Source organism: Macrobrachium rosenbergii, chromosome 52 (assembly GCF_040412425.1).
Source record: "Macrobrachium rosenbergii isolate ZJJX-2024 chromosome 52, ASM4041242v1, whole genome shotgun sequence".
Classification (NCBI taxonomy): Eukaryota; Metazoa; Arthropoda; class Malacostraca; order Decapoda; family Palaemonidae; genus Macrobrachium; species Macrobrachium rosenbergii.
In genome coordinates, this window is record NC_089792.1 from 36,614,628 (window position 1) to 36,627,592 (window position 12,965).

At 36.8% G+C, this 12,965-nt stretch overlaps 1 protein-coding gene across 4 annotated transcripts in view; it reads left to right on the forward strand.

Moving 5' to 3' along the window:
- The window catches only part of LOC136833809 (tachykinin-like peptides receptor 99D), a 99,817-nt gene that overhangs the window by 72,727 nt on the left and 14,125 nt on the right, over window positions 1-12,965 (forward strand). For all 4 annotated transcript variants that reach the window (XM_067096086.1, XM_067096085.1, XM_067096088.1 and 1 more), the window contains exons 5-8: window positions 6,552-6,734; window positions 6,911-7,011; window positions 7,743-7,833; window positions 8,770-8,876. In XM_067096086.1, coding sequence (XP_066952187.1) covers window positions 6,552-6,734; window positions 6,911-7,011; window positions 7,743-7,833; window positions 8,770-8,876 — 482 coding nt within the window. The remainder of the gene's footprint in view (window positions 1-6,551; window positions 6,735-6,910; window positions 7,012-7,742; window positions 7,834-8,769; window positions 8,877-12,965) is intronic.

Consider the following 12,965-nt stretch of genomic DNA (forward strand, 5'->3'; position numbering starts at 1 on the left):
TTTTGTCATAGAGGAACTTTTACTCCTCGCTGCTCCTTTCGTGTTTTCCTTAAAGACGACCACATTAAGTTAGGCTTTACACAATAACAAGACATTATTATCTGTTATAGTGTTTTTTGTTTTTATTATTACTCACATGTGTCCACATTTATTTGGAACAAACTAATATGGTCATTACCTGGCTGAGCAAGCTTTTACAAAAGAAAAAAAAGTTAAGTATACCTTAGTTTTACCAGACCACTGAGCTGATTAATAGCTCTCCTATCTGGCCTGATGACGTTAAGAATTGGTTACTTAGCAAAGGACCTACAGCTTATTGTGAATCCGAAAATTATAGCGAGAAATGAATTTCTAAAAAATAAATTCCTCTAACTCTTCATCAGCCAGTCATTGAACTAAACAGTCCGCACTCTACCGACTCACTCAACAAAGAGCTAGTAGGATCCATGACGTTAAGAAGAGGGAAAACAAGCGTTAAGAGAAGAAAAATACAATAAAATACAGATTGAAATAAAAGATGAACATCGATAAAGGAATCCACAAGAACATAAATATATTATTGTAAAAAAAAAAAAACAATGACTAGGCCTAAATTTCTCCTGCGTGAATAATCAATCTTTTTCATCTCCTACAGGTCAGGTTTCCCTGAGTCTCAGAACCGATTACGACGATTCAGCTTCTCCTATTTTACTTGCGAAAGAATGAGGAGTATTCCTCAAAATATTTCAAATTGATTTTGAATTATTTTCTGTACAAGTAAAACTGTGTTACTCCGCTTTCCATTTTCTTTGCTTTATTTATGGCAGAGAGAGAGAGAGAGAGAGAGAGAGAGAGAGAGAGAGAGAGAGAGAGAGAGAGAGAGAGAGAGAGAGAGAGAGAATAAGTTTTCTTCCACATCAAGGTAATTATGGAGTTACCCTAACAGAGCTTCAAGGCTAATTCTGCAAAGTCTCAGTCTCCGACCATTGTTATTAGCATAGGAAGCAAACCCTCCTTGCAAACTGGATAATGATGTTCTCAGGTTTCCCCTCCCAGATTAACGTTGTGAACTCTTAATAGATTAACAGATGAGCTACACTGATAGTGATTCAAAATGGTGATGATGATGATGATGATGATAAGGATGATGTGGAAGAAGATGATAATGAGAGTGACAGAATTCTAGACCATTACAGTTACTGTTTGCATGGGGGTAAGCTCCGACTCCGACTGAGCTAGCATAAATGCTGGATGACCCCAGTCAGCTGCAAGAGAACTAACTCACCGCATTTTGTGTTGGGAGACAAACAGGTATTCTAGGAAACATAAAACAAAACAATTATCAGTATGTACCAACAAAGAGTTAGTAACTGAGATTTTTTTGTTTCATCTAGGCTGATTCCTGTTTAAAAAAACCAGTGCAGCGATTTGGTTTTAAATTTATGTAATTCTTTCATATTATTATTATTATTATTATTATTATTATTATTATTATTATTATTATTATTAATTTATTTATTTATTCATTTATTCATTTTTTTTTTTTTGGGTCTATCACAGTCATCCTATTGGACTGGGTGGTTTTTATAATGTGGGTTCCGGGTTGCACCCTGCCTCCTTAGGAGCCCATCACTTTTCTCACTATGTGCGCTGTTTCTAACAGCACACTCTTCTGCATGAGTCCTGGAGCTACTTTGGTTTCTAATTTTTCCAGGTTCCTTTTCAGGGATCTTGGGATCGTGCCTAGTGTTCCTATGATTATGGGTACTATTTCCACTGTCATATCCCATATCCTTCTTATTTCTATTTTCAGATCTTGTTACTTATCGATTTTTTCTCGTTCTTTTTCATCTACTCTGGTGTCCCATGGTATTGCGACATCAGTGAGCGATACTTTCTTCTTGGTTTTGTCAATCAACGTCAAGTCTGGTCTACTGGCACGTATCACTCTATCAGTTTTGATACCATAGTCCCAGAGGATCTTTGCCTGATCGTTTCTATCTCTCCTCAGGTTGATGTTCGTACCACTTATTACTGCAAGCTGGCTGATGTTTCTTGCATAGGCTCCAGTGGAGGGCTTTTGCTACTGAATTATGCCTCTTTTTGTACCGGTTCTGGGCAAGCGCTTTCATATTGCATTTCCTGCATATGGGTGAAATGTCATTTCATTCTATTGTCTTTGGACATGCCTTGTTCTTAGGGCTTGATCTTGTGCCGCTGTTAGCATTCATTCTGTTTCCTTCTTGAGTTCTCCCCTCTGTAACCATTGCCATGTTTCATTGCTGGCCAGTTCTTTAGTCTGTCTCATGTACTATTTGTGCATTGGTTTGCTGTGTCATTCCTCTGTATATTTCTGTGTCTTTGTCTACTGTTATCAGTCCTTCTTCCCATGCACTTCTTAGCCACTCATCTTCACTGGTTTTCAGATATTGCCCTAGTGCTCTGCTCTCGATGTTGATGCAGCCCTCTATGCTTAGTAGACTTCTCCCTCCTTCCTTTCATGTTATGTATAGTCTGTCTGTATTTGCTCTTGGTTGTAGTGCTTTGTGTATTGTCATGTGTTTCCTAGTTTTCTGGTCTATGCTGCAGTGTTCAGCCTTCGTCCACTCCACTACGCCTGCGCTGTATCTGATTACTGGTAATGCCCACGTGTTTATGGCCATCATCATGTTTCCAGCGTTGAGTTTAAACTTAAGTATTGCCTTAAGTCTCTGCATATATTCTTTCCTGATCGTGTCCTTCATCTCTTGGTTTTTATATCCTCTCCCATTATTCCCAGGCATTTGTATCCTGTCTCATCTATGTTTTGATGCTATTCCCGTCTGGTAGTTTATCCCTTCAGTCCTTGTCACTTTGCCATTTTGTATGTTGACCAAGGTGCATTTTTCTATTCCAAACTCCATCCTGATGTCCCCAGATAAAATTCTTACAGTCTGGATTAGGATATCTATTTCCTTGAAGTTCTTACCAAACAGCTTGATGTCGTCCATGAACACCAAATGGCTAATTCTGTTGCCTCCTTTCTTGAGCTGGTACCCAGCATCCATCTTCTGCAGTACTTTTGTTATGGGAATCATGGCTACTACGAAGAGTAGTGGGGACAGTGAGTCGCCTTGAAAGATCTCCCTCCTGATGTTAACCTCTGCTGAGGCTCTGCTACTTATCCCAGAACTTGTAAGTACTGTATTCCAGTTGTGCATTGTATTTTTAGAAAGCTGATGGTGTTTTCCTCTGCCCCATATATTTTCAGGCATTCTATTAGCCACATGTGCAGTATCATGTCAAAGGCTTTCTTGTAGTCAATCCATGCTATACTTAGGTTGGTTCTTCTTCTCTTACTATTCTTCATTACGAATTTGTCTATCAGGAGCTGGTCTTTTGTGCCCCTACACTTCCTTCTGCAGCCTCTCTGTTGATGGGAGATATTGTTTGTATCCTCCATTAATGATACGTGTTAGTAACTTCCACATTATTGGTAGGCAGGTGATAGGTCTGTAGTTACTTGCTATGTTCCCTTGTTTTTCTCTTTCTGTACTAATTATTATTATTATTATTATTATTATTATTATTATTATTATTATTATTATTATTATTATTATTATTATTATTATTAGAACAGTTTGCCTTAAAAGGGGTTGGCTCCCGAGAAAAGACAAGACTATGATCACTGACTTATCCTAACTCTGTGCATGTACCCCTTGCAGAAAACTTCCTCAGCATTAGCCCTTTTTTGCACCTACATAGAACTCACCTTACTCACCCATTCCAGTATCTCTCATTCCATGTATCAATCACTGCCTAAGGCTCTTTCCCCTTCTTATTCAGATCTTGCAAACTGTGCGCGCTTTTCACCAACCAATTATTTTCCATTCTTTCCATACGACCATGCTGTCCTTCCAGTTGCTAACCCTTTTACTACTCTACTCGGATATATCTCTACATTTCTCACCCTTTCATTTCTTCTTATGCTGCATATACTACGTAAATACCTTAGTACCTTCGACGTTTTGTTGTTTGTTCTAAATGTTAACACTTCACTTCCACTAAACAGAATTGGCTCTACAGTCCTTTTATACTCTATTCCCTGGGCAATCCCAAGTCTTCTACTAATCTTTCAAGTACATCTTACTAACTTCCTTGCTTCATATTTTCTTTCCTCCTATCAACATAACTCCCAAATACCTATTAGAAGCATCTTTTTTTCAACCACTGATATTGATGTTTACTTCATTTTCCTGGTTTTAATTTGCTCTACCTTACTCATTCTCACATTTATTCACAATTTTCCCCTATTGCAAAGACTCCAAAAACTCATTAGTCTCCCACTTTCTCTTCCTTAACCCCATTCAGTAGTGCTTCATCTACAAATGACACATATTCCACAAACTAAACTCAAGACCCAGTTTCCTTGCTTGCCAATTTTCCACCTACATCTGCTGTCCCTTCTATGAATGTTCTCATCGCAGTAACCTAAGGACAGTAAGCTACTAAGATATGAAAGTTTCTTGCCTCAGCCCTATTTTTACACCAAACTAATCACTCTCCAGCTTTCAAATTCTGACTCCACATCAGTTCCATCATTAAAAATATGGTCCGCATTAACTTATAATTTATACCATATCATCCTTACATCCTTGACATCGATAGAATTCATAAACTTTTTCTTAACCTGTATGAGCTACATATAACTTTTTCTTTTTACTTGTAAACTTCTCACTCAAATGTTTTACTGCATATCAAATACCTGATTTACGCCCTCTTCCTTGTCTAAACTCACACTATCATTCCCTCACCAATCCTATTATCTGCCGTATTTTCACAACCAGAATCTGAACGTACAGCTTTCTTTTTATACTAAATAATATTGTGCCTTATAATTCCTACATTTTCCTTCATCACTTTAACCGTCATGCAGTGAACAATTTCTGCTCTCACCCGCGCTTTCTGAAGCTTCTTTCATCTAGACATACCTTACATCAGTTCAACTAGTAAGTCAAACTTTCACCACTGTACTCCAGCATATAACTTGTTCTTATATCAACTCCTTGTGTTCCTCCATTCCTTAGTTTTTTCACTTCGCCCTATCACGTCCTCAACAGTCATTTTCTAAGAATTCTTCTACGTACAGTAACACTTTCCACTCTTGCACAAGTCATCTCTTCTTTTTCTTATCTTCCACAATGAAAAAATCCAAAAAATATCTACTCCATCATCAAATACTGCATGTATTTCAGAAAACATCCGTTCATTTTTATCTCTTATTCTAAAACACATTTACTTGTTAATCTTCCTCTGCATTTACGTCCTGGTGGAACAACTTACACTTCCAAAAGTTCTATCTCACCTTCTCCCCATTTTTTAATTACATTCATTCTCCTTCCCTCCTGATAGTATTGTTTTGCAATATCGTGTAAGATCTTATTTGTCTTATAATTACATTTCAAACAATCTACTTCTACCTTCAATAAACTTTTTATTTCTTCATCCTAGCATGCACTACCAATCATCTAAAACCATAAACTTCCCAAACTCAGTAAACAAAATAATCAGAGTATAGAGTTCTTAACTTTCGTATGGCTAATCTGATGATATGTTTTTATTTATAAAAGAATATCATCTGAGGTTATTTTTATGATACGAACAGCAAGATATCAATGGACTTCAACTGAATAACATTATGAATCATTAGCTTAATTGTTAGCAATTTCATTATCATGATTATTAGAGCTGCTGGTGTGAGTATTGTGACCGTTATTTTATAATCGGAAATTTCCTTTCAATGTTAGAAATACAAATAATTCTTTATATTAAAAAGTATCCAGATGCAAAAATGAAGGAATAACTTTTCCTAAGAATGTAATTGTAACTCACTGATGACTTATTCCTTTTGTTATTATTATTATTTCCTGTTATCTCTTGAATTTGGCCTTAAACATTTTTTACAAAGCGAAAATAGATTGTAATGTGGAAACATAGAAGGACCATGATGAAGGGACGAAAGTCAGCGTCGTTGCCCTTTTCTGTAGGTCAAATCACAGAAGAAAAGCTGACTTTTCGGCCAGGCATTATCCGTGGATGGGAATGGCTCCGAATTTCCTCTTTTTTAAATACCTCGAGTGGATTTTTAGTACACCTGTGCCCGATGGTTTGAATTTGCCCAGTATATTGTTCATTGCTTGTTGAGGCAAAAGCGCAAAAAAAAAAAAAAAAAAAATTATCGACCTGAAACCAGTGTTGGGTTTTCCTGGAATATTTAGCCCTCCAAACATATGAGAAATGCTTCAGTAAGCATCACTATCTAGTTATCACTATAATCATGGTGCGTGACAAATATTGTCGCTGTTGATTTACAATCTATCATTATATTTATTTAATTTTTAGCTAATTATTGATGAAGTATTCTAGTACCCCACAAGAAATATGAAATTAACCTCTTTCAAAAACAACGCAGGCTACGCCTTCCTCGTCCGTGCCCATTCGCACTCATGTTGACTTCTTGACGCTCGTCTTCGACTGAAACGCGACCAGCATATTTTATGCGGTAGGTTTCTCCCATTCCCTGTTTCCTGCAGGTCAACATCGACCCGGTGATCATGTGGACCTACTCGCACGTCATGGTGGCGCTGCAGTTCTTCATTCCGCTGTTCATCATCAGCTTCGCCTACATCCGCATGGGCTGGGAACTGTGGGGAGCACAAACCCCAGGAAACGCTGAAGATGCCCGTGATGCGCACGTCCTCAAAAACAAGAAAAAGGTAAAGAATTTTATGGATGCTCGCAGAATTCTATAAGCCGGAATGATTGCCTTTACCCATAGTTCACCGTGGAACTCCTGGTATTGCTTGCAGTCCTATTTTCCTTTAGGTGTCACTGCCTACTTTGCTGAAATCTATTTCGAAAATACTAAATAACATTCTGCATTTCTTTCAAGGTTATTAAGATGTTGTTCATGGTGGTTGCTCTCTTTGGGTTCTGCTGGGCTCCCTTGCAGACGTATCACATTTTGAAGGAGATCTATCCGGCCATAAACGAGTGAGTACACAATCCGCCCTTTCCAATAAACCTCTCTTTGAAGTGATCCAGTTCACAGTGCATGTTTACACACTTGATTTCTCTCTCTCTCTCTCTCTCTCTCTCTCTCTCTCTCTCTCTCTCTCTCTCTCTCTCTCTCTCTCCCTACCTATGTTAGTTGTTTACACATAAATTGTTGTACTTATGTATAAAATTATGGTGACATGAGGGAGGAACAAGGCGTCATATTGATGAAAGACTATCACTATTATTTGCATAAAATGTATACCAGGACACATATTGCTTTTTTCTTTGGATATACTTGAAATTTAGATATACCATATACATACATACATACATTCATACTATATATATATATATATATATATATATATATATATATATATATATATATATATATATATATATATATATATAATCAGCCATAGTTAACCAACTGATATTGAATTCCATTATACCTTGGGAACAGTTTAAACCTGAAATGAATTATGCCTTTCATTGCTTGACATACTAGGGTGATAGTCGACTCACCCACTCATCTAACAGGTGTGTGGATGAATCAACTGTCAATCATGAAGACTCGAATATATACATATATATATATATATATATATATATATATATATATATATATATATATATATATATATATATATTTATTATTTTAATAAAAAAAAAAAGGGTCAAACCATAGGAGCACTCATCATATTCAATTTCTGTTTGTTGACAAGGTACCGCTTTATCAACATCATATGGTTCTGCTGTCACTGGCTGGCAATGAGCAACAGTTGTTGTAATCCCTTCATCTACGCCATATATAATGTAAGTCGTTGTTCTCTGTATCTTTAGCACATTGCAAGCTTTATCAATGACCTTTTATAATCAGGAGGCATTTGAATAACTTGTTAGGAACCAGGAAACTAGTTTTTCTCAGAGACCCATTTCAGACCTTGTGACAATTGTTTCCGGTTTTAACTGAGTAGGAATTACTGTTATGCGGTCTGGGTTTCAGTTCATATATCATGAAAGCAAATCATTTCACTTGAGTGTTTTGTTACGACCAGGCTTCATAGATAATTTGACAGAAGAGGAAGATCTTTGAAAGTTCGTTAGTCCTTGTTTGGTCTACAAAGATTTTACTTTGGTAACATTTTCCAGAAACATAACTGCTGCCATTACTAATAATTATCAATACAATTTTACTACTTCTGAATGCTTGTAATAAAACGACATAAACATTTAGGCGCATATTATCATGTAATGTAAAAATCTTCTAAGAATTAAGAATATGTGAATATATTGCAGATCTGTCATAAGAACGAGAAAATGTGCAGTGGCTGCTTCATTAACAGTCCGGCGATGTTGTCATTTAAAAATAAAGAATCGCACTTTTAGGTCTATTCAGTGTTACACAGTCAAGAGATCTTGTATCCACTCAGTAATTACCAAATCAACATCATGTTCTTGTTATCGACTTGTCAAGAACAAGAAGCTATATACAAATCACTGATCTCGCAAACCACACACATTATGAAGGAAACTACTTGGGCTAATTGTAACATAATATTATTAAGCTAAATTAAATGACAATTTGTGGTGTTCATGATTTTTTTAGACTCCACTCTTAACAGACTCACTTAATAAAGAGAAAAGTTTTCATTTGCCTGGAATGAAGAAATACTCTATTGGAAGAAATTGCACTTCAAGATGCCATTCATTCAGGATAGGTCGATTGATTATTATCTTTATTCCCCAAAGGAGAAATTCAAACGAGAATTTCGACATCGATTCCGGTGCTTCTTCAAGACGCAGTCGTCTTCGGACACGAGCGACTTCGATCGATCCAGGTATCAATTATCTCTCAGGTAAGATAAAGGCCCATTCCCTCTAATACTGCTACTGCTCCTACTACTAAGTTTTAGAGTATAAGCCAAAGATCTTGCACTCAGCTGTATTCGTCGTTCACGTAGCTATGTCCTGTATATTTTATATCACGCTGTCATTCCCGTGATAGAAGTTATGTATACATACATACATACATACATACATACATACATATATATATATATATATATATATATATATATATATATATACATATATATATATATATATATATATATATATATATATATATATATATGTATGTACTGTATATAAGCATAATTATTATCATCCAGAGTATGTATGATTTCGCTAAAATCGCTGCTAATCATTAACAACACATTTAGTATTACTGGTGCCCTTTTTGCCATTTTAAATCAAAACCAGGTAATATAAGAACTAATCCTAAAAGCAAAACGATCACCTTCAAAAATTTTTTAAAAGATTTTATTACTTCGTCACTGAAGATTTTTTTTTTATGAAGGAATCCAGGACTAGATTAACACAAATATGTTTTATTTTTCCTTTAAATCTTGGCGACAACAATTAATGGTGTTGTCATCTTCCTTAAGAGAAAAACAAGCAGACATTTCTGCATCAGGTGTTATGGCTATTTTCATGAGGACCTTCGCCAAATGAAGCCTTAACTCTCCCGGAGTAAAAGCAGCCTCATTTTCATGACAACATTTTTGAAACCTCAGAGTAATGAGGAGGGGAGTGTTTATATACATTTGCTTCTGTGTTCTCTGCTGATTATCTTCTGGTAAAGCTTTTCTTTCATAGCCTCTTCATTACCTTGGGCGGACGTTTCTCCACATATTCTTATCTTCCTTGTGTTTCACTGATCATCAACACCATGTCTTCGTTGCGTTCTCTGACTCTACTGCGTTCAAGTACATTTATAATCGCGCCTGGTGATAATTTGTAGTCTTCAGATTCGAGATAATTTTAATGCCCACGTATGTGTGTGTGTGTATATATACATACATACATATATATATATATATATATATATATATATATATATATATATATATATATATATATATATATATATATATATATATATATATATATATATATATATATATATATATATATATATATATATATATATATGTGTGTGTGTGTGTGTGTGTGTGTGCGTATGTTTGTGTGTGTTTTGTGTGATCTTCCTCTGCCTTTAAACAATGTCATTATTGGTGGAACTATTTTAATAATAATAATAATTACTGGTGGAGATAATAATCTTATTTGCACATATGTGTTTGCCTATATATCATTCTTCTTTTATCTTCTGGTATGCTTCTTAGAAATAAGGGCTAATATTCCCATCCAATATTTGAAAATTCGACAGCTTTTTCTTCGACTAGTGACGATATCTTTAAGACTTAAGTTTACTGGATTTGAATTCTTAGATTAACATGGCCTGGTCCCCATAGAGCAGCAGGCAAGTGTCCTTCTAATTAATGATGCGAAGGAAACAACAATGTTAGTAGCCCATTTAAACCGTAAGGTTCTTATTAGTAGGAGAAAAAGAGAGCAGACAGTCCTGGCGACCTGTAGAAAGCCCGCAAGTAAAATGGAAAGTTCATCGTGAGGAAAAGTCGGAAAAAAAATCTTCTAGTCATCATGCTGTACTTCATTAAACGAGGCATTTAGTACAATAGGAAAATGCCTTGATCTTTCCTTTGGTAGGAGAGGATCGACGGGGGAAGGGTCAAGATTTTTAGCGAGAGGAAAGGGACTTTTCTTCTCAACTGAAGGGATGACATGCAGTTGTTTATGTCTCTCGTGGAGATCTGTGGACAGTCAGTATATTTAGTGGCTCTTGGCCTGTGTTTGACCCTCGAAGGAGGACTGTAGAATGTAAAAGTACTTAATTATGTTTTGTTGGTTATCCTCTTTCAGCATGGCAATAAGTTAAAGTGGTAAAGGCTCAACTGGAAGACAGGGTGAAAGCCTAAAGATTCGGGCGTCAGACGTTAGGTGGCCGAACAGGGAAAAGGTTATTAACAGAAACAGAGCATTTATAATTCGGCGAAAGGGTGGTTGAGTTGGTAAAGAATTTAGTCTTTGGAAAGGTGCTCTGGTTAATCTCCTTATATATTCTACGAATTGCAACCGGAAAAGTTGGAGTGGTTCCTTGGGAACGACAAAACCATCGATTTCACAATCGTTGGCAGGGGAAAAGTACCAGTTTCGGTTATAATTGCTAACATTACAGCATTATTAACCCTAACACAATTTGGTGTGATGGAGTCATGAGCATAGTAAATTCCTACTGGCTATAGCGCGTTTCATATCCGTATCGGTAAGCCTGGGAGGCTAGACTCGTGTACCTACTGCTCCCCTAGATATTTCCCTATGCTTTCTACGTAGTACTCTACAGGGAAGTTCCCTAGTGCGTTATATCTCACTGTAGCACATGGAAGGGCACACATACACAGAACAAAATTGTGTACAAGTGCTTCTTATGGATGGTAGTCATACCAGCCACCTTGTGATTAGCTTAATGCACCTGCGGCTAGACTCATACACCAGCTACAGTTAGTGATATCATCTTGTACTACCTACGGCGTAACTAAGAAGAGACTGTTATTTTATAAAAATAATAGTCGATAGTCGAGTACCTTTATGATCTATTGCTGCCCTAATCTGGTTAGTTCCCTCGTTATGGGAAACATCCGCCCCCCCTCCCACTCCAAGCTGGAGAGCAGACCAACAGAGTATACAGTACACAATTAAATGATCTGAAGGGCTAACTTAGTAAAAACCCTCGACAACTACAATGTTGAATGGAACGCAGCTACTCTCCATAGGTGTTTGCAAGCCCATTGCAACCATAAGAGCCATCTAACAATACTATTTCGACACCCAAGATCGACATCCAACCCTTCAGATATCAATGGGTAAGGCCGAAATAATGCACAAGGAATCCCTCCCTCCCAAGCTGCAAATAACGGAGGCCATGAGGTTACATGAGCAAAGAATCACTTTTGATTTCCTCCTCAGGGAGGCTACAGGTAAAGCCGCAAGCCGTGAATGAAATGCAACTGAATATGACAAGCACAACTACCAATGCAACTCAAGACCAGCAGCAAGAAGCAGCTACCACGCTCATGCCTCCACAACACGCTCCTTAAGAGAGAGATTAGGGAAATCAGAGGGAGGCAACTTAGGAGCAGTAGGTACACCCGACTTTCCGTCCAACAGATCGACATGGCAATGTGACACACCGGCCAATAGTAATGTACCAATTTCATGACGTCACCAGGCGTCATTTTATTGGGATTAATAATGTGATAATGCAAATCATGTAAACAAAACATGTACCTTTTCTCATGTAAGCTTACGGACTGCTTTATGAGCAAGAGCCCGTGCTAGCATAAAACCTGCCCAATCTCAAAAATCAATTACGGAAACTTAACCTTAGAGAAATCGCCACTGGAAGAATAAACAGCTTTCAATGTCAATAAACATATATATATATATATATATATATATATATATATATATATATATATATATATATATATATATATATATATTGCTACGGATATACCTTACATACTTGCTTGATTCTGGGCGGCAATGAATAAATGCTGGGAATTCTTTACATTATCAAGAAATCTACTGTATTTCATTAAAACCTCTGACTAAATATTTTGATTAAGGCAACTCTGTAGACAAATAAATCAAGGGGAATATTGTGGCTTAGGGCCTTCTTCATGTGAGGGAAGATTACATAAACTCAAGGGTTCTCTCATTTACTGATATTTACATCATAAACAGATCAGAAGAATGACAAATTACTGGGCAGGTAATAATAAGGTCCTGCTAAATGAATGAATCCTACACAGGAGAAATATTCTACGCCGATGATGTCTTCATAACAGGAGCATTGCAGAGGGGTAGAAAGGGGTGACATAAGGCCACATGGAATAGGGCTGGGGGAGGTTCCACAGCCAAGGCCGATTCTGCAAGAGATGCAAGACGGTTACTTGCATGAATAATGAGATGCTCAAAGGGAACTGAGGGACTGCACAAATGGTGCCAAATAACTCAGT